This window comes from Notolepis coatsorum (genome assembly GCF_963971535.1).
Source record: "Notolepis coatsorum genome assembly, chromosome: 5".
NCBI classification, from domain to species: domain Eukaryota; kingdom Metazoa; phylum Chordata; class Actinopteri; order Aulopiformes; family Paralepididae; genus Notolepis; species Notolepis coatsorum.
In genome coordinates this window covers 121,698,279-121,721,668 of record NC_140169.1, presented here as the reverse complement: position 1 = coordinate 121,721,668, position 23,390 = coordinate 121,698,279, and the positions used below count along the sequence as shown (strand labels likewise).

Here is a 23,390-nt window from a genome sequence, read left to right as displayed (position 1 = left end):
GCCCGATAACGTTAGCTAGCCAGTAATACGGAATGAAGATGACACGAACATTAATTTATGTTGTCCTCCTGTTCTTCATTTCAACAGGTCGTACCGAGTCAACACCTAAACAGCTGAACACGGTAATAACATACACTAGCTAACGTCACTACTACAGCCGTACTAGTTCGCTAACGTTAAGTTATGGTTACCAGTGAGTGTGTGATGATGCTAACGTTAGCTAGCGTAACGTTAGCATACATTAGCTACCCCATCTGAATCAAAACAATAATGATTAAGTTCCTTTCTCTTATTCTTGATTTCCACAGGAAAACATTCTGATTAACGTGACTACAGGAACCCTAGGTGACACTCATTTACAAGAATCCAACAATTTACAGGTAATGTCTATGTTAGATTATTCAAGGTAACTTGCTATCATATCTGTCTAAAATAATGCCAGCATTGTGTTTACAAAACGTTAGTAGGCTTTTATTATAACACGCTATGGACCTGTGCAGCTCAATGGGTAACAATGGAGGAGTGTGACTAGAGTGCTTGGTGCTCAGAGCATTGGCACTGCCAGGGGGTTCAATTCCCACTGGGACCATCCATACTGTACGTATGCAGTCGTTCAGTTGTAAAGTGCTTTGTGTCCTTGTACTAGTAAGCATTATATAAATGCAGTCGGTCACACTGCATTATGCATTAGACACAGAATTAGTTGAATCGGCTGAGTCGTCATCCTATTTTGTATTTCTATCCAAATTTTTCAGATCAATCTGAATATTTCTGTGGATGAGGAGCAGGTGTTCATCAATGACATCCCTGTGGAATTGTCAGGGGTGACGAGGTTAAACTGCCAAGCATTGCTCTGTGAGTTTTCCTTGGTGATATTTTATTCTGTCGGTTCATGTGGAATATTAATGGTGCTGCTAGAGACGCATGCATACAGACTAATAAACATTTTCTACAGCAGACATTTCACAACTTTTTTTTAAAATGGCTGAGCCCATGGAAGTTTGTTATGCCGTGGAATTATTGTAAATTTAGTCTTTCTTAGTCAATGAATAATATATCTGAGGAAAATGTTTGTCTTCCCAATGGTCTCATCTTTTTCTTCAGTCATTATGACTTTGTTAGTTAAATCGCTAGCCTCTGTGGCTTCAAGACGCATTACCCGGTTGCCTAGCAACGGTGTCATAGCGACATCAACCACTTTAATGCTAAGCATAATTGTGTACTCTGCTTCCCATGTCGAGACCACAAACTCACGAGTGCCGTTTGAAGGCAGCAATTTGTCACAGCTAAATGGAACAGTGTTATGCAATTCATGATGAATTGTAAATGGGGGACCCTGATGTAAACAAAACGAAAGTCTTTCTCTGGTCTGCATCCCCTTAACACTTTGGTCGCCAAGGACGCCTTAACTCGTCATTCCCCGCCATGCTAATTCTGCCAATGACGCCGTAACACGTCATTGAGATCAATATTTCAAAAATCTGTGATCGCAATCATATTTCTCCCCCGGAGACTTGAGATCTACTGTTGATCCCCTCTCAACTCTCCAACGGTTCAAGAGCGCCATCTGGTGGCGGATCGGCGGATCGCCCAAACCGGAAACCGCAAACGGAAACTGGTGCTCATCCAAATTCGGTCCGATCACTCGCTATAGGTCCCGGGACTCGAGCGCGACACAATGGATAGCGATCCGTTACCAATAACTCGATAAACAACATGATTTGGACGTATATACTATTATACAACCTGGAGATGGATCGCATATTTCAACATCCCATAATAGGAATATTTTTGCTCCACGCTCATCGCCCAACGGCCCGAGGAGACTGGGGTAAGTTTCAGCGTTTTCTTTTACCGTGTTCGATACAAACTGCTTTAATGATCATATCACCCACACTAGATGAATCATCTAACGTTGGCCACGGAATTATAAACGACCCCCCCCCCCCCCCCCCCCATCCGGTCAACATCAGATGATAAGTAGTAACTTCTAGAAGCACGTCCATTTGACATTTTTTATCTCGCGCCGATCGCTATCAAACTGTATTTGATCATCAATATAATGCATTTAGGGCTATAAATTACGTTCTGCAGAATGCTGCAGAAAACGATAACATATTTATACTTTAGACCATATTTATTATGAATATGTGAATGAAAAAGTATAACGTTCCCACATCCTGAACGATAGATAATTGACGTTGAATGGGCCATAGTAATGTCAATTTAGCAATACAATTTAAAAAGTTATAGCCCTGCAAAGAAGGGGAACTTCTCTATAGACAAATAGAGCTGGCAGAGGACGGTATAATGATGTACATAAGCCTGGCAAAGAAAGTGTTAACAATGTGTGTATTGAGCCGTACTGTATTGTACCCATTCTGCAATCTGTTAACACTTTGAGTGCCACGCCGGGTTTTCCTTTTTACCCCCTGAATGCCACCATCGGCGCCAATGTTAATCTGCCCATCGCATTATCAAAGACTATTTTCCAGTCAGTGCTGTCAAGGCAGATTGTTTTTTTATCGCGTCATTTCCGTTTCAGAGCATTTAGAAGAGCACCCGTTTTGAGATAAAAAACAGCCCATTCTGGACCATTCTATGAAAATCGTCTTTTACTGGAATATTCCACAACGTTGATATTCGTCGGCCTTTTTATGAATCGTTTTCAAATAAACGCTAGATGATCAATATTATACGTGCACGCAAGCACATTCGGGCCGCGCACGGATAATCGCCGCGTTGATTTCCTCTCGGACTTTTACAGTGAAACCGAAAGAGGACATTTCACAAAACAGCTTATAACTTCATCAAAATTAGTCTGATTATCCTAACACTGATAACATAGAGTCCTTACCTGACATCAGATGGTATCCAACTGGTATATTCCAATTCCTGATCACCATTCGAAAAAATTTTGTGTATAGATCCAACGCGATACAGTAGAACTCCATGATCAGCGGGGCTCAGAGGATCCAGAATGAACTGTGGTAACCCCGGCTGGATCAGTGGACTGGAAAATGTGGAGTACCGGATTTTTTTCCCCATCCATTTTCATTGAGTCCATTCCAAAATCCCTTATGTCATCTGAAAGAAGATAGGGGGCGCTTTTTTCCACATATAATCTTCGGCGGAGCTTGTGTATACTCGGGTAGGCTCGCGTGATGCAATATGATTTCAGATCGCTAAAAAAAAAAGAAAAAAAATTCAGAGAAATCTCGTGAGTGGCTTTCAACCACATAAAAATAAACCAGAGATATCTCGTGTGTGGCAGTTAAAGTGTTAATAAAGTTTTCAATCAATCAAAGTTAAAGCTGTGTGTACCTTGCTTTGATGTGTCTGCTGTAAAAAACTGAAAATAAGTCTATTCACCCTCTGGCTGGCTCCCCCAATGTTTTTCTTCCTTCGTGTTGTCATAGTGGATGCCACCAATGGAACCAGTGAGTTTGAAAGTGGTGACCTGGTCTCTACTGTCACCCGGGTGATGGTCAGCCAGAACCGGCTGTGGAGTGACTCAGAGGAGGTGGTGGCTGTGCAGGTGTTCAGTGAGGTCATCGAGATGGAGGGGAGAAAGGTTAGTACAATGACGGACACAACTCTGTGCCGTGTCATTGTGATTTCTTGTGTCAGAAACACTTAAAGGGATATTTCACTTTAGTAGAACTTGTCAGAAAACTTGCGGTCTTACCTTCATCTAAAAGTCAAGTAAACTAGTGACCACTGCTGTCCCTGTTGTCTGCTGTCAGCACCGCCATTCCTCCCAGGTGTCAGGCTCTTCATTCACTTCCATTCATTTTGTGGGCCATGTTTATTGTTTACATATCATACTTCTGAATTATAAACACATTACAGCAATATAATTGGGTGTAATATAGTCAGGCATTAAAGTGTTCCGTCTTGGGACGGATATCCGTCCATTTGATTTGGAGATTCCGTCATTTGATTCGGAGTCGTGACGGATTTTAACCTGAGCCAATCAGAGGCGTCAAATATACTTTTTTTCCCCTACCGCGGCCGCACCAAGCAGTCATTTGCGAGCAATCGGCAAATTCTCAGGCAAATGCAACCAACCAGAAGGCGAGATTGTTCTGAGTTTACAGCCCTTTCACCCGCCTCCGCTGTGCTCAGCACCAATGGGAAGCGCCCATTTTCTTTTGAGTTTCTGAAACCGCCATTGCTCTCTAGCGTCTAGCTCTACTCGCGAGTAAACTTGACTCATCAACAACATGCGGCAACTTTTACGAGACCGTAAGTTCATTTGACTTATTCTAGTCTAAAGAAACATATATATTACTATTGCTATTGATAAATCTAGGTAACGTGAATGCCACAAAACGAATGCCTTTTGTTAATCAGAACGTTATTTACGCGACAAGCAGTGTAGCAGTGTGTTGTTGTCGTTGTTGTTGTTGTTGGTGGTGGTGTTGTTTCGTGTGTGCTTGCGCCGCTCGCTTTCTGATAAATGTATGAATGTTGATAAATCTAGGTAACGTTAATGCCACAAAACGAATGACTTTGTTAATCAGAACGTTATTTGCGTTATCAATTGTTTTTAAGCTCAATAAACGTCTTTCTCCCATTTGTCCGGGAGATCTCTGGGTAACAGTACTGTATATTTGCATATCATATATGTCACAAATGTAACATTACTATATGTAGTATGTCATGTATGTCGCTATGAATTGAAAACGGGGGACCCTGATAAACAAGACGAACGTCTTTCTCTGGTCTGCATCCCCTTAACAATTGTGTGTATTGAGCTGTACTGTATTGTACCCATTTTGCAATCTGTTAAATATTGATTGATTGTTATTAACAGATTGCAGAATGGGTACAATACAGTACAGCTCAATACACACAATTGTTAAGGGGATGCAGACCAGAGAAAGACTTTCGTCTTGTTTACATCAGGGTCCCCCATTTTCAATTCATCATAACATATATGACACACAGATAGACAATACTGCTACATCTATACATTTATGACATACCAGATTTACAAATACAGTAGCCTATTGTTTGTGATACAAAAATAGTCTAAAAAGAGTATATACATTTGACGAAGAAACTGTACATTGGAGGTGGTTGGGTGGGTGCGATGGGGGGGGGGGGTTGTAACTGTACATTGGATTATCGACAACCTTACTTGGTCCCAAGAAGAGGGTCTCGTGTATTAAATAAAGTTTTCATTCATTCATTCACTCTGGATCTTGTAAATCCAGTAGCAATACACACAATTGTTAAGGGGATGCAGACCAGAGAAAGGCGTTTGTCTTGTTTACATCATCAGGGTCCCCCATTTTCAATTCATAGCGACATTTATGACATACACAACATACATGACATCATGACATTTATGACATAGGGACATACATGCCTTACAGGTATATAGTTTAATAGTACTGTTACAGTTGTCACATATACGATATGCAAATATACAGTACTGTTACCCAGAGATCCTAACAGTAAATATATACATATGATGAGGAGGAGACTGTACATTAGGAGGGGGTGAGTGGGTGGTAAAAAAATATATACAAACGTGGGGAGGAGACTGTCCATTGTTGTTGTGGCATAATTGCGAAACGTGTTTAGTCCCTTGTTTGTATGATAACAAGCCGTTTAGTTCATGGTTCAAAGTAATGGGAAAAGGGTGCTAGCTCGCCATCAATCAGAAGCTAGCCACAAGACTTGCATTCACGCTCTCCAGCACACAGCCTCCCTGCCTGGCACAACAACCACAACAGTAGGGTCTATAGTCACAGTCAGGACAGTAGGATCTACAAGTAGGCTCCCTTAAAACGCTAACGTTATTAAAAAAAAAAATACAGTGGAGGTTAAAATAAGAATATGACTTGGCCAGAAAAAAAGTTCAGTCAGGAGATTTTTTTTGCTTTAATCCCTGAATATAGTCAAAGCTACTTGTTTTTTTTAAGCTAATTTAGTTAATATTACATTATTATTTTACAGTGGTACAAGTATGAATACATATGATAATAAACCAGTCTAGCCAGTGGTTTAACTTATATGAATAGTCGATTATGGATATATGTACAGATATAGATTAGGGATGCACTGATACCGATACTGGTATTGGATATCGGTCCGATATGAGGCTAACATGGAATATTGGTATCAGAGAATATCCCTGATAATAAAATCCGATACCAAGAAACATGTCTAACATGTCGGAGCAAAATGATTTGCTACATTTTTGTAGAAGCATGTTAGCTCTCTCTAATGGAGAGAAATGTATTATATCTCAATAATATTTGTCCAACGACCCCAAAATGACAGTCCAAGTCTATACTGTTCAGTAAAAGCGGTGGATTGGAACGGTACTTGGTATCGGCTGATACTGAAAGTTCTGGACTCAAAATCGGTATCGGTGGTGAAAAAGTGTTATCGGTGCATGCCATAATGGTGTTATATGGATCGACTATAGGTCGGATATAGTGGTATGATGAAAGTAGGTATGAGTACAGTCTACAGTTGTAGGCCGTATATTTTAAACATGTTTTTGCTTCCTCCAGGTCCACCAGCCTGACATGTGTGAGGTGAAGATACTGATGAGTCCAACTTTCCAGAAACTTGCACAGTTCACCAACATCTACCCCATCGGCCACAGTGAGATCTTCAGAATCCCCAGGGAGAACGACGTGGTCATCATAGACCCAACAAATCCTAAAAAAGGTCAGAGAATATTGTATTTTTTTCTCTAAATGATGAAATTCTGTATAAGCAGTCTAGATCCTTGTGGTATGTTGTTTTTGCGAGTAGGTCTGTGTTAAAACCATTTAACGCACACCTACAAGTTGATTATTCTTATGCCATGGTAATTTGTCAACAATATTAAATAAAAGCATTTACTCTGCCACAGTTGATAATGAATAAGCTTAGACAGCTGTGCTCTTTAACACTTTGACTGCCGGGACCCGTCTTTAGACGTCTTTCCTGGCCATGCTAAAGTTGCCGGGGGACGCTGTACAGCGTCCTTATATCAATATTTCAAAAATCTGCGATCGGATTCATAATGTCCCTCCGCTGGCCTGAGATCCACCAGCAGGACCCACTGAGCTCTCTGGCGGTTCAGGAGCGCCATCTGGTGGCCGATCGGCGCAACCGCTTAACAGGAAGCGCAGTAGAGGTTTTGCTGGTCGGCCATATTACTTCCGGGCACTCGGTATAGGTTCCGGCACTCTAGCTCGTCACACTACATAGCGATCGATTGCCAATAACTCGATAAACAACATGATTTGGACGTATATACCATTATACAAGCTGGAGATGGACCGGGTAATAATATATCCCATAATGATAAAATTTCTACTCGACGATGATCGCCCAACGGCGCGCGGAGACTGGGGTGAGTTTCAGCGTGTAACGTTACCGTCTTCGATAATAACTGATATTATCAACATTTGACCCACATTAGATGATTGGTATAACGCTGCCCACGGAATTATAAACGCCCCCTCGCCCATCCGGTCAACATCAGATGACGTGTAGTAACTTCTAGAAGTACGTCTAGTTGGAATTTTTTATATCGCGCTGATTGCCATCAAACTGTATTTCATCATCAATATAATGCATTTGGGGCTATATATCACGTTCTGGAGAAAGCTGCAGAAAGAGATGAAAACATACTTATACATTAGACCATACTTTACTATGAATATGTGAATGAAAAAGTTTAACGTTGCTACACAATGAACAATACATATAGGACTTTGAATGGGCCCTAATAATGGCAATGTAGCAATAGAATTTAAAAAGTTATAGCCCTGCAAAGAAGGGGACTTTCTCCATAGACAAATAGCGCTGGCAATCTATGGTATATCATTAATTTAACCTTAGGCAACCAAAGTGTTAATGTTGCTATGGTTATAGGTTGGGTTGTGGATGAATTTAGAATGGTGATTTAAACTTTAAATGCACACCTGCTGGCCAATCAGAAAAGAGTATTCACCCAGACCAATGGCATAAGACTAGATAATAGCAGGCATTAAAGCGTTCCGTCTTGGGACGGATATCCGTCCATTTGATTTGGAGATTCCGTCATTTGATTCGGAGTCGTGACGGATTTTAACCTGAGCCAATCAGAGGCGTCAAATATAATTTTTTCCCCCTACCGCGGCCGCACCAAGCAGTCATTTGCGAGCAATCTGCAAATTCTCAGGCAAATGCAACCAACCAGAAGGCGAGATTGTTCTGAGTTTACAGCCCTTTCACCCGCCTCCGCTGTGCTCAGCACCAATGGGAAGCGCCCATTTTCTTTTGAGTTTTTTAAACTCCGCCATTGCTCTCTAGCGTCTAGCTCTACTCGCGAGTAAACTTGACTCATCAACAACATGCGGCAACTTTTACGAGACCGTAAGTTCATTTGACTTATTCTAGTCTAAAGAAACATATATATTACTATTGCTATTGATAAATCTAGGTAACGTGAATGCCACAAAACAAATGCCTTTTGTTAATCAGAACGTTATTTACGCGACAAGCAGTGTTTTGTTGTTGTTGTTGGTGTTTCGTGTGTGCTTGCGCCGCTCGCTTTCTGATAAATGTATGAATGTTGATAAATCTAGGTGACGTTAATGCCACAAAACGAATTACTTTGTTAATCAGAACGTTATTTGCGTTATCAATTGTTTTTAAGCTCAATAAACGTCTTTCTCCCATTTGTCCGGGAGATCTCTGGGTAACAGTACTGTATATTTGCATATCATATATGTCACAAATGTAACATTACTATATGTATGTCACTATGAATTGAAAACAGGGGACCCTGGTGTAAACAAGACGAACGTCTTTCTCTGGTCTGCATCCCCTTAACAATTGTGTGTATTGAGCTGTACTGTATTGTACCCATTTTGCAATCTGTTAAATATTGATTGATTGTTATTAACAGATTGCAGAATGGGTACAATACAGTACAGCTCAATACACACAATTGTTAAGGGGATGCAGACCAGAGAAAGACTTTCGTCTTGTTTACATCAGGGTCCCCCATTTTCAATTCATCATAACATATATGACACACATGACATACAGATAGACAATACTGCTACATCTATACATTTATGACATACCAGATTTACAAATACAGTAGCCTCTTGTTTGTGATACAAAAATAGTCTAAAAAGAGTATATACATTTGACGAAGAAACTGTACATTGGAGGTGGTTGGGTGGGTGGGATGGGGGGGATTGTAACTGTACATTGGATTATCGACAACCTTACTTGGTCCCAAGAAGAGGGTCTCTTGTATTAAATAAAGTTTTCATTCATTCATTCACTCTGGATCTTGTAAATCCAGTAGCAATACACACAATTGTTAAGGGGATGCAGACCAGAGAAAGGCGTTTGTCTTGTTTACATCATCAGGGTCCCCCATTTTCAATTCATAGTGACATTTATTTATTAACATACATGACATCATGACATAGGGACATACATGCCTTACAGGTATATAGTAATAGTACTGTTACATTTGTCACATATACGATATGCAAATATACAGTACTGTTACCCAGAGATCCTAACAGTAAATATATACATATGATGAGGAGGAGACTGTACATTAGGAGGGGGTGAGTGGGTGGTAAAAAAATATATACAAACGGTTGGGAGGAGACTGTCCATTGTTGTTGTGGCATAATTGCGAAACGTGTTTAGTCCCTTGTTTGTTTGAAACAAGCCGATAGCTTGTCTTTCTTTCCAACAAACATGTTGGTCTAGCGACTCGTGTGAGAGGACTACTGTGAACCAATCAAGTGATCAATGATGCAGACCCTACTGTGAAGCCAATCAAGTGATCAATGATGCAGACCCTACTGTGAAGCCAATCAAGTGATCAATGATGCAGACCCTACTGTGAACCCAATCAAGTGATCAATGATGCAGACCCTACTGTGAACCCAATCAAGTGATCAATGATGCAGACCCTACTGTGAACCCAATCAAGTGATCAATGATGCAGACCCTACTGTGAACCCAATCAAGTGATCAATGATGCAGACCCTACTGTGAACCCAATCAAGTGATCAATGATGCAGACCCTACTGTGAACCCAATCAAGTGATCAATGATGCAGACCCTACTGTGAACCCAATCAAGTGATCAATGATGCAGACCCTACTGTGAAGCCAATCAAGTGATCAATGATGCAGACCCTACTGTGACAGTGTTAATTCTGTCAACTAAAATGATGACGAAAGATGTTTTTTTTTTCATGACGACAACAAGACGTGACGTCACGTTATTGAAGACCATGTGACGCTAACGAGATTAAATCGTTTATCAAATATCGTTGGACACAAAAAGGTAATTTACAAAAGGTTGTTTTGGCTTTTATTCCATTTTAATAACCTATTCAAGGTCGCCGAGCTGCACTGCAGATGTACCCTACTCTTTGAATTCGAGAAAGTGCATTACCGGCCAGATCCTCTTAGGGGCGCTATCTCGATAATGCAGTGTTCCCTGTGGCAGAAGCTGTCTTTATTTTTTTGGATCTCTAATGTAGTTTTCTACTCGCCTGAAGCGATCGCTATTGTCTGTTGCACGGAATACGTTTTGGATCGCGGATTTCACTATGCAGTAAGGGGATTTATCATCAGCCAATGGACATATCGATCTACCAGATGGCGATCGATAACTGGGAAATGCTCGGGGGGATCCAACCGGCTCATGGTAAGATCTTTTTCACGTAAATTACAGCCCGATCGGGCCTTGTTATGATACTCAACCAGGCAATCAGCGTATATGTGGCTACTTAGACGAACACGGTTATTGGTAATCAATAATCAGAAACGACGTCTCCCGCCCCCCCCCCCTTTCATGCATACATGCTTGAGGATTGTACCGATCATATGCAGTTTGAGTTTTAACTGTAGCTTCTGTATAACGGAAATGCCATTGGATATAACGTTAGTAGCTATTAGCCCTTTATCCAGCATTCCAGGAAATATACTAGACCAAACCCCGTATAACACTTATATTCAAGACGCTATAAAATGAGAACGTATTGATGATTTTTTTTCTTCTTTAAGCCATTTTGAAGGGACACTTTATGGTCTCAATTGACAATGAGAATGGACAGATAGCAATACTATAAAGTATAGATTTAGCTCTACAAACAGCCCCACGGACTGTGCAAGTCTATTTACATATGCTGGCCGTCTAGAGTGATATTAGACGCATCCCAGTGGCCGCCAATGTGTTAATGCCCTCGTCCCGACAGAGCAGTGTGACAGGGAGCTCTGTTATTAGCATTAGCTGAAGAGCTATTTGAAAAGCTAGTTTTAGCTTAACACAATCGCGGCCACTGGGATGAGTCTAATAAATCTCTAGAGGACCAGCAAATGTAAACAGACGTGGGGCTGTTTGTAGAGCTAAATCTATACTTTATAGTATTGCTATCTGTCCATTCTCATTGTCAATTGAGACCATAAACCGTCCCTTCAAAATGGCTTAAAGAAAAAAAAATTCATCAATACGTTCTCATTTTATAGCGCCGTGAATATAAGCGTTATATGGGATTTCGGCTAGGATATTTCCTGGAAGGCGAGATAAAGGGCCTATCACAAACAGTACTGTATTTGCAAATCTGGTATGTCATAAATGTATAGATGTAGCAGTACTGTATCTGTATGTCATATATGTCATATATGTTACGATGAATTGAAAATGGGGGACCCTGATGTAAACAAGACGAAAGTCTTTCTCTGGTCTGCATCCCCTTAACAATTGTATGTATTGAGCTGTACTGTACTGTACCCATTCTGCAATCTGTTAATAAAGTTTTCAATCAATCAATCAAGCTACTACCGTTATATCCAATGGCATTCCTGTTATACAGTTAAAACTCAAACTGCATATGATCGGCACGATCCTCAAGCATGTATGCATGAAAGGGGGGGGGGCGGGGACGTCGTTTCTGATTATTGATTACCAATAACCGCATTAGCCCCATTCATTGATCGGATGGATGGCTATCAAAAAATGCCAGATCGGGATGTACTTTACGTGAAAAAGATCTTACCGTGGGCCGGTGGGATCCCCCAAAGCATTTCCCCGTTATCGATCGCCATCTGGTAGATCGATATGTCCATTGGCTGATGATAAATCCCCTTATTGCATAGTGAAATCTGCGATCCAAAACGTAATCCAAGCTACAGGCTGCACATCCAGAATCGAGCTAACTGAAAACTCCATTGAAAGTAAAAAAAAATAGTCCACCGTTCAGCCACAGGGCACACTCCATTATCGCGACAGCGCCCCTAAGAGGATCTGGCCGGTAATGCACGTTGGCGAATTCAAATAGTAGGGTACATCTGCAGTGCCGCTCGGCGACCTTGAATAGGTTATTAAAATGGAATAAAAGCCAAAACAACTTGCCACGGATATATCCGTCCTTCTGTCCACAACGGGTGGAATCGAATCACGGAGATATCCGTGCTTGGGCGGGATTGTGTTAATGTTACCTTGGCTAAAGTTGGGACTATTCATAATCCAGCTGCAGACCTGCAAGCAAAGTACAGCAAGTTGGCAAAGGAGTATTCCAAGGTAAATCACTTTTTCACCAGTAACGTTACATTGTTTGTATTTCCATCTAGCTCGCGTTAATTAGTGGCTAACCTAGCTCACGCTAATGTGGCTAACTGATCGACCTCTCGCACACAATTAATGACATGTTGCGGACAGCCATACCGGTGACAATGTTTAGCTTTTAGTGCCAAATGATAAGAGTCTGAGGCGGAGTCTCAAAAGAGAATGTTGAATATTTATTGTGCATTTAAAATCACAACAGAGCCTCTGCTACTAGCTAACCTAAACAGAGCCTTCTGGAAGCAAGTGCAACAACGTATAATGTCTGTGTGGAACCAATGTGCCAACAACCTTTCCGTGGGTGAAGCATAGTTGTCATTTAATGATACTAATACTAATCTATACAATCACCTGTTGTTGAATAAATACCATTACTTTCTAGTTATTACTAAAAAACAGTATATATAAAACAGTAGCTGTAAAAAAAGAAAAGAAAAAAAAAGTTTTATAATTCATATAATATAATTCATTTTTTTAGTACATTAACTAAAAATAGACATGTCATCCGTTTTCGTCTACTAAATCTAGACTAAAACAAAAAAGACAAAATTGAGACAAAAACGGACAGACTAAAATGATCAGACATTTTATTTAGTTGACTAAAACTGACCAAACGAAAAATTAATGAAGATGACTAAATATGATGAAAATGAAAAAGGAGCACTTGACACATGACTAAGACTAAAACTAAAATGAAAATAGCTGCCAAAATTAACACTGTACTGTGAACCCAATCAAGTGATCAATGATGCAGACCCCAGGCATTAAAGCGTTCTGTCTTGAGACGGAATTCCGTCCATTTGATTCAGAGTTCCGTCCATTTGATTCGGAGTCTGACGGATTCCCCTGTCAATTGGCTACCTGGTATAATATAATTTGTAGATGCATACAGATTAGGGCTGGGCGATATGGCCTAAATATGATATCACAATATTTTCTGACCTTTCGGCGATACACGATACACATCACAATGTTTTTCTTTTTTTCCCCAAACAATTCATTGAGGCTTACCAAGACAGTATTTGAGTTTGCAAGCTAACATTAAAGACAAAATAAAATACCCATGCATTTTTATATTATATATTAGATTTATATTATTGGATTATTAGATTATATATTGCATATATTTAGCAATGAGATATTATATGATTTAGATATGAAATATGATGAATTGAAAATGGGGGACCCTGATGTAAACAAGACGAAAGTCTTTCTCTGGTCTGCATCCCCTTAACAATTGTATGTATTGAGCTGTACTGTACCCATGGGTATTCTGCAATATGTTAATAAAGTTTTAAATCAATCAATCAATAGCATTTTAGCATTTTTATGAAACTACTGTATATTTGTATGTCTCTAAATGTTTTGATGAATTGAAAATGGAGGACCCTTATGTAAAAAAGCCGAAAGTCTTTTTCTGGTCTTCATCCTCCAGTCCACTGTTGTTGTATTGAGCTGTACTGTATTGTACCCATTCTGCAATCTGTTAATAAACGTTTCATTCATTCATTCATTCGACGACAACAGAATAATTTTGATCGACAGTCGAGTCTGCCAATTACGTCACACCGCTTGCACCCGCCCTGCTGTTCTTAGCACCAATCGACAAGTGCGTATTCGTTTTTTACTTCCAGAATGTCCTCCATTGATTTTGACGAGTGCTCACAACGAGTGCTCACAACAAAGCTACTAACGTTAGCTCCCCGCGGCCGACGAGTAGATTACCAGCGCTCCGCAGGATGACTAAACGAGGCATAATGATTTTACTGTAACGAATGTTATAATAAAAGCCTTTCCATACATCTGTCTGATTGAAAACTTTATTAACAGACCGCAGAATGGGCACAACTCAGCACGGGCTGAGATATGAACGAGTAATGCTTGCTATCTATCTAGGTCATCCTCGGACGTTGCTATGGTCCGGTAAATACGCTGATGCTATTGAACGTGTAACTATTAGGGTGACCAAATCCATATGATCCAAATGCAGGACAGCGTGTCGATATGTATACAATCTGAGTAAGTAATTTAGTTTTTGGAGGAAGTAACTGTAACTAGTTACTTTTTTAAAGTAACTTGCCCAACACTGCTGCCTACAAACCTACCCACCCACATAACCAAATGCATACCTACATGTATGACCTATTTATCTATCTACTACACTTTGGCATTCTCAGGATGATTCCCCATGTTAACCCCGAGTCCTGGCACTCAACGCATGGCGAGATAACCCGACTATCATTGAGTCTGGCGCTGATTGAGTTAACAATTATTATTATTATTATTATTATTATAATTTTTTATTATTATTTAAACAACAAATGTATGTTTATTTTGCAGCAATTCTTTGTCGTTGCCGCCATCTTTAGTGTTACAGCCCCTCACACTCTAGTTCTCAGGCTGCAGCTGGTTTGAAAGCGAAAGTAAACAGGCTTCTTTGCTGGCTGTGGCTCCAGGGGAGTTGAACAGTTCTGGCTCTGCTAGTTTCTTTTCTATCTTTTGGTGTTTTTTTGGTGGACAAACCACCGCACATGTGCACCGTGACTCGCGACTGGAGACTAGCTCTGCTAACACACATAGCCTACTGTGTACAGACAGTTTCAAACTATTTTAAATTAGAAAGCAAACTAAATAAGAGAGAAAAATAAATATCAATTTGGTCAGTATTGTCATTTGGACAAGCAAAGCCATTACTTTAAGTTGCAGGCAAGAAAGACAAGTCTGTTCACTGTCTCTGGTTTTAAAGCTGCCCTGTTGCAGGTCACAATACAAAATAAAAAATATTATCAACCACGTTTCATATTTATATCGAGGAAAAATATATTGCGATAATTATCGTTATCGTTTTATCGCCCAGCCCTAAGCTGTTCCCTTCGCTGCACAGTATGCCAGGTCAAGGACCTTGAAGCGGATTTGTGCGGCGATGGGGAGCCAGTGCAGCTCTCTAAGAAGTGGGGTAACATGGGCTGACTTTTGTAGGTTGGAGATTAGGCGGGCCGCTGCGTTCTGTATGAGTTGAAGTGGCTTGGTGGCGGTAGTCTGTAGACCAGCAAGCAGTATATTGCCGTAGTCGAGGCGAGACATGGCTATTGATTGCAGGAGGAGTTGAGTGGCTTCTTTTGTCAGGAAGGGGGTGGATCCTTCTGACCTTGCTCAGGAAGAATCTGCAGGTTCTGGTTGTTGCTGCGATGTGAGCGGAGAAGTTCAGCCCGTCGTCAACAGCTACACCAAGATTCTTGGCGGTCGGGGACGAAGCCACAGATACATTCTCCACTGTGATCGAGAGGTCAGTCAGCAGGGAGGATTTGGCCGGCAGTTGAAGTAACTCCGTTTTGCTTAGGTTCAGTTTGAGGTGGTTGGTCGTCATCCAGGTGGAAATGTCGGACAAGCAGACAAGCAAGATCCGTTCAGAGACTTGGATATCTGAGGGAGGAAAGGAGACAAAGAGTTGAGTGTCATCGGCATGACAGTCAGTGATATGAGAAGGCATTATAACCGAGCATGATGAATGTACAGAAATTCTCAATTCATTCAGTTATTCTTTACTTGTTCATTCAGATGAGGACCAGGTGGTTTCCCAGACCACCAGCCAGTACCCTCTGAAACATGCCGAGACCACCCAAGAGGAGATAGCCGCCCCGGGCAAGCTCCCAGAGACCCCTCTGCGCATGGACCCCAACCGGCTGTACGACGCCACAGACAGCAGAGATGACTATAACGATGAAAGGGAACTGGGCCAGTCGGACCAGAAACAGACCGAAACTCCAGTCCAAGAATCCTTGTCATCTTACTCTGTAAGCAAGTCAAAGATTGTGATTTTCAAAGATAATTTTAATTATAACACACCAGAAGCTATTCAATTATATCTTTGGAATGTCATCTGGCTAACTGTGTAATCCTGCTTCCTGCTTCTATGATATTCTTTATCACCAGGAGAATTATCCTGATTAAATGTTCTCTCCTCTCCTCAGGCCATGTGCCGCTGGGTGGAGGAGGTGAGGGAGCGTCTGAGGCGCTTCTGGTCCGAGTCCCTGCCCCTCTTCTTCCTCATCATGTGGGTGGTGGTGATCGGGGTCGTCGGGTCAGCAGTCATCGTCAAGATCCTAGACATGTTCTTCCCCACATGTGAACACAAGTGAGTTTAAACCAAAGACCAGAAACACTTTGCTCACATTGTCCACACGTACACGGGTATAAAACCGTAGGTTTTTCTATGCGGTTTGGCCTTTCGTCCACAACGCAAATAGCATTTTAGATCATAGAAACCTTTTTGAAAACTCTGAGACCAGATTATTTTCTCTGCTATCAGGGACCAAAGGGTCTCGCAACTCTTTTTAATGCTCCCAATCTAGTTTATTTGTAGACTGGTAGCAACGTTTCAAAATGTTGTCTGAAGTCTACTAATGAACTACATTGGGAGCATTAAAAAAGAGTTGCAAGCCCTTTTTTCTTTAAAATAAATGTTTAAAGTCAATGTGAATGATTTGAGTTGACATTGACAAACGTCATATCTATTCCGCCTTCTCATGTCTTCTCTTATTAGCACTAGCATATGAATATGAAAACTGTTGAAAACATATGGAGATGAAACCCTCTCTTCTCTTATCACAGGGGAATATTTCACCTCAACCCTGTCACTTTGCTGCCGGAGGACGAGAAGCACACCCTGCTGGAGAACATCGAGATAGAGGTAGAGGACGAAGAGAAGAGAAAAGAGGAGGCCCTGAACCATCACTGAAGAACCAAGTCCTACCCGGAGCTGTTGAAACACATTATGTTAAGAGAAAACACCTCTTTCTCTACGTAGCACTAAATTACCAGTCATACATTTACCGTTTTCCCCTCCAAAATCAACCCTTGTTTGAATTGAAAACACGGATTCTGAGGCGTTACTACTGGAAAGAGAACTCGCTTATGGACCTTCTGCACACAATTACGCTTCATGTTGCGATTGTGTTACCTCACAGTGCCTGAGTAACAGTTCCATGTAAAGGGATACTTTTGACATTTTGATAATTTCAAAGATAATTTCTTCCTCAGCATTCGTCCATTCCCTGTCCTTAAAATGGCATGTTAGCATTATTAGCGCATTACAAGCTTACTGCTATTCGTGCCCCATTGTTTTAATGAGGCCAGTTTAGGGAAACTGCATGACAAATGTAGAAACATTTTCCTCCAATGTGAAGAGTGTCTAAAATAACATTTTAAATGTCAGAAGTATTCCTTTTTAAGAATAATTATTGTAGAGTGGCTCTATTATAGTATGTTGGTTATGATTCAGTTATTTCTTTTATTGCTCATTTCATTTTTCTTGAATTCCTTTGTTTAATCTGACTGGAGAATATAAACAAAGATTGTATGTTTGTCTGCATGCACCCTAAAATTATAACAGACAAACTAACGCTATGACTTTCACATACTGTACTGAAGACCCCCTGCACTGAATAAGATGTGATTTTGGCCCACAGTATGTACAGTATGTCCTCGAGCACTTGTACATTTAATGTGAATTCTTGATGTCATCTTGTTGCATTTTGATGGAATATGTTACCCTGACTTGAGCCTGCATGGACTTTGGGCTTCAGTTTGTATCTAGCAATTTTGAGAACGCTGTACCTGGTTATCCATCAGGAACTTGGGTTCAGGTAGCAGGCAAAGTGGAAGATGGCAAACCAGGGTAAATAATGACCAGGTAAAATGCCTCATCCCAAAACATTTCATAGAAGAAAGAAAGCCCTGTATGTTTTATTTTTTGTAAATTACATTTTTATTTGGCTGTCTGTTAACTTATACAAGTTTGTAGGTAATAGAATGTACAGGATGGACATGGCATAGTGCTGATATCAAGTCGTCCGTACATGCTTTGCAACACCACCTACTTAAATGACTCCTGCTTTTTTATGCTTGTTTATGAATGTCAGTCCTATAGTTATGGATGTGGATTGTGATTTTTAACACTGGTTGCACATCGTTTGACCAAAACGCAGGTGGATGCAATGGTTTTCATTTCCATTTTAATTGTTTCAGTAACCCTATTATGTTTATATTAAGACACTACTGGTTTGTTGACTAGAGTGGCCCGGTGCAGGCGAGGCATGACCAAAATTAACATGTTCACTTCTCAAGATCAGACCCCATTGACATTAGCATGTCGTTTTATGTAAAGGGTTCCAAAACACCACAAGCTGCACCAGCAGAGCCTGCATGTTTAGTCTAATGAAAGCAGTTCCCTGTCTCATCAGCCGCTTCATATTAGGAGACCGCATGATGAGTTGAACAGACAACCCTGCATTAGAATCGATCTGAAAATACAACTGAATGTGTGTTTATTATTTTTGTTGCGTCTCCGTGACCCTCGGTCCCTGCATTTTAAATGTTTCGTCCCCAGCTGGTGCTGTCCCTGGATTCGCTCCCAAATATCTGGTTACCTTATTGACCATATTCACACGGTGGCCGTTTTGCTCTTATGCCACACTCCGTGGAAAGGAATCCCAAGCTGAGCATGATATGAGCAAAATGGCCACTGTGAATATGGTAAATTCTATGGTGCCTCAGACTAGTTCCACACTAGTTCACAAGTCTTGTGCATGCTCCTCTGAAGCGAACCTATATATGGCTTGTTTCTTCTAATTGTAGATCAACCGTACATTTGGTTTTAAAATTCTGTTAAAATCTTTTTTTTTGGTCATGAATATTTCTGGTTTCATTCTCTCAACCACACACCACACTTCTTTCATACACTTATTTACATCAGAATCATTGGGATTCTCCCTTTGAATAAAGACACTGAAGTATATGTTAACTTAATGTTTTCTCAACATTAGGCTTGTTTCAACCCCTGGTCCCGTCTCACACACTGCTACAGTGGATGAATGAAAACTTTATTTAACAGATTGCAGAATGGGTACAATACAGTACGGCTCAATACACCCAACTATTCTGGGTCCTGGGATATTTTCAATGTTTTGGCTAATTTTGATTTCTATTGTATAATTCCCATTTTAAAATGTTTTACCATGGTATGTTTGGTATCCTTTTTTTCAGCACAGTCTCACCTATATGACTGACAGTTTTCATACTGTATATACTGCATAATGTACAACACAAAAACGGATTGAGAAAATTTGTTCTTTTTACTATAAACATGCAAACATAGTCAATGAAGCATATAAAACAGTAGAAATGCACCCTCAGGTAGAATATATACATAAAAACAATTCAATTTACAACGCATTATTTTCTCCATACACAGGTAATAAACACATACGAAATTTTGATTCTCAACTGGAAATTATCACCATGCTTTATTTTTTGTTACAAAAAGTCAGTAAAATAAGTTTTTTACAAAAAAAAGTTAAATTCAATATACATATATTACACATATATGACTAGAGTGCAGTCATATAGAGTGCAGGATGCCTGAGGCGGGTGTACGTGTGTGAGAGACACATGCTGCATGTGCTCAGCTGTGCCACTCTACAAAACAGTTTCTGTCTAGAATGAGACAGGGCTACATCGCAGCACTGGCATTTCCATGCAGTGAGGCTCCTTTTCCCAATAGTATCCAACTGCAGAGCCAGCGGCGCTCTCAGGTCGAGTAGGGTATATCTGCAGAGCCCAACGTCTGGGCGGGGCTTCGTGGCGTGGACTAGGCTTGAGGCGGGGCTTCGTGGCGTGGACTAGGTTAGACTGCGTGGGCGGGGTGGCGTGGACCTGGTTTTGCACTACTGCGGATGAGGGGGGGAGGCTCTCTCGCTCTCTCTCTCCTTGTTTACAACATACACAACTTTCGTCTTGTTTACATCAGGGTCCCCCATTTTCAATTCATCATAACATGACATACAGATAGACAGTACTGTTACATCTAGACATTTATGACATACCAGATCTACAAATATACTAGACATTTATGACATACCAGATCTACAAATATACAGCACTGTTTGTGATACAAAAATTGTCTAAAAAGAGAGTATATACATTTGAGGGGGAAGAAACTGTACATTGGAAGAGGTTGGGTAAGTGGGGAAAACTGTACATTGGAGGGGGTTGGGTGGGGGGGACTGTGCATTGGAGGATTGGAAGAGGTTGGGTAGGTGCCTTTCTCAGCCTTTCCTGAGCTAGACATCAAACAGATCTATAAGCAGATGTATGGATGTCTGGCATCTTTGTCATGGCAGCTAAAGCTTCTTTCGGTTTATTGTCTGTGGCTGTGCAGGGATTCATGGGGAAAGAAACAGGTTGGTACGTAATGGGCTGCTGGAGTTAAAATGACGTACCTGAGGCCTGCCTGGACACATGACATAAGTGGTGGTCCACCCGTCACCTCTCACTTTACCATGACTGCACATTAACCTGGCACACAACATACTTGTTCACGTCATTTTTCTTTCACTCTAAAGGAAATATGTCTCATACAGTAGACCCCCCCAGTACTTTGTGGAGACGAAGATGGGAGGCCCGTCTGTGGACCTGATGATGAGTACCAGTCTTCTCCTCAGACATATAAAATCAGTTCTGTATCGTATGGCTCCGCTCGGCGTCACTACTGCAGTGCACTGTACCTCGCTCGTGCATGCGCACTGAATAAAAAATTCCACAATGTACCTTTACATCCCAACATCCGTCTGGCCACACCCCTATCAGCTTACCTACATAAGCAGGGGTGGGGCCACATACTTGCCTCCTTCTTCGCTTTCACCACAAGGAAGTGCCTTCGGTAGATCCCCACTTGACGAGGTTGTTAGTAGAAGAAAGTTGGAAAACAAGAGATACGTTGACATCATATCTTTATTTTCTCTCTCACTATTTTTGAGAAAATACGGCGATATTGTCTTCGTTACTGGAGTGTCTGGAAGATGATGATCATTCTACACCTCCACCGGTTTTTTCGTATTAGGAGTTCACGCCGCTGACATGCCTCCCAACTACAATCCTCCTTGCTGCGGCTGGATGGGGTAAGACCCTCCAGCAACACAGCTGGACTGTAGGACGCACCGACTGTTGTGAGAAGCGGTGGGTTCCAGGTTTGGTGAGTAATGTTTGCTTGCGAGCACCACTTGTCTGTTAGTGCTATGGGGGCTAGGTGACAATGTTTACGGAAACCGGCCCCAGATTAGGGTCCTTCTGTTCAGCCTTTTAGGCGACAGCGGAGGATCTTGGTTTGAAGCCCATTATAGTCAACTAGTGGGCCACGACCACTAACTGGTGATCCCAGGATTCTCTGGACGAGTGGATGCTTCTCTGTCACCGTGTAGGCCCCATCTTTCATATACAAATGAGAGTATTCCCTAACGAGGAAATGTGGGCATGGATGTTCGTTATCGGGAGATCCATGTTCAAGTCGGCTACAGCCCAGATGGGACTTGTGCTGGCTCCGCCGGATGTCTGGTAAAATCACCGTTGTAAACTGTGTTGACATCTCTTTTTCTCTTCTCTCTTAAAGGGGGGGAGGGTTTCAGACGGCGACCTGTCGGAAGTGTGGCTTGTTATATCGTTTGTGTACGGGTTCAGGTGTAGCTGCTTAGCTTGCGTGCTAGTTGTGGCCTACCTGTTAGCCACGCAGCTGCTAGCTGCTGCGTTGGCTCGCTGTGTTTACCAGGCTGGTATACGTTAGCTTGTGGCTATCAGCCGTTCGGCTGTTAGCTTAATGCTACACTGTTGAACGTTCTGTGACTATAACATGCTTTAAACACTCTGACTACGACGTCATCTTTGACAGAGGATGTTAGTCGAACCTACCCGGAGCCCGGCCGGCGAGGACTGCGTCAACAAGGAGAACCGTAGCGGCGGGATGGAGCAGCGACGCTGCCCGTGTCGTCAACACAGATGCTGTGTTTACTATCGGTGCCCTGTTAGAGACTGCAGTTCGCTTGGTCTGCGCTCACGGTAGGAAAGGTCCCGACCGGACCTTGAACACTTCTTCTTTCTTTCCCTTCTAAATGTTTTGTAAATAACGATGTTTTCCAAAACGAGTGTTGCTGCACTACATTTAGGATACGACGCGAGTTGTGTGTGAATTGTCTTGTCACTGGTATTAGCTTCTCCATGCAAATCGGGTTGTTTGTTACAGATGTAAAAATGATCTGGTTTGTTGTGTTGAGAAACATCATGTACCGTGTACTCACAAGTTGTAACTGAGAAGCCGTCGGTCTTGCTGAGTTTGTTATTTGAACCGAAGAGAACGGACTCTGTTTTACCCAGGTGTAATGATAGTTTGTTATCAGCGAGCCAGGTGCAGATTCTGCCGAGTTCCGAGCTGAGGGCTTTTTCAACCTGTAACTTGTTCTTGTCAGAGACCAGCAGGGCTGAGTCGTCCGCGAACAGGAACAAGTTGCAGTCACAAGCTGACAACATGTAATTTGCATAAATTAGGAACAGTAACGGTCCTAGTATGCTTTCTTGTGGAACCACAGCTCACTGGGAGGGGGATAGGGTACCATTTACCTCCACCATCTGTTCTCTCCCCTCCAGGTACTGCACCCGGGGACCAATCGAAGTGCTCCTGCCAGTCTTCATCAAGGACACGACAGCGATCTGTTGTGTGCATGTTTTTCCATTGGGTTTATCTTATCGGGGGGGAAACCCTTGCGAGCACGGGGAGAACATGCAAACTCCACACAGAAAGGCCTGGGAGATCCCCCACCTGGGTACCTGGCAACGCGGAAACCTGGTCCCCAAGCGGGAATCGAACCCTGGACCCTCTTGTTGTGAGGCGACAGTGTTAACCACTACACCACCGCGCTGCCATTGACCGTGTCGAAGGCCTTTTGTAGGTCCAGCAT

The 23,390-nt window shown here is 41.7% G+C and overlaps 1 protein-coding gene across 1 annotated transcript; it reads left to right on the top strand.

Moving 5' to 3' along the window:
- On the top strand, positions 1 to 19,628 carry ginm1 (glycoprotein integral membrane 1). Its single transcript, XM_084313738.1, has 8 exons — positions 1 to 122; positions 309 to 380; positions 756 to 855; positions 3,420 to 3,574; positions 6,534 to 6,693; positions 16,165 to 16,400; positions 16,578 to 16,741; positions 17,218 to 19,628. The coding sequence occupies exons 1-8, from the start codon at positions 33 to 35 to the stop codon at positions 17,342 to 17,344; spliced, it is 1,104 nt and encodes a 367-aa protein (XP_084169864.1). The 5' UTR covers positions 1 to 32; the 3' UTR covers positions 17,345 to 19,628.
- The last annotated feature ends 3,762 nt before the right edge of the window (positions 19,629 to 23,390 follow it).

What these genes read in the sequence shown, in the direction of transcription:
- ginm1 (XM_084313738.1), top strand. Translation starts at nt 33, where the DNA reads ATGAAGATGACACGAACATTAATTTATGTTGTCCTCCTGTTCTTCATT. An exon ending in CACCTAAACAGCTGAACACG is followed by an intron (nt 123 to 308) that starts GTAATAACATAC and finishes TGATTTCCACAG; the next exon opens with GAAAACATTCTGATTAACGT. An exon ending in CCCAACAAATCCTAAAAAAG is followed by an intron (nt 6,694 to 16,164) that starts GTCAGAGAATAT and finishes TTGTTCATTCAG; the next exon opens with ATGAGGACCAGGTGGTTTCC.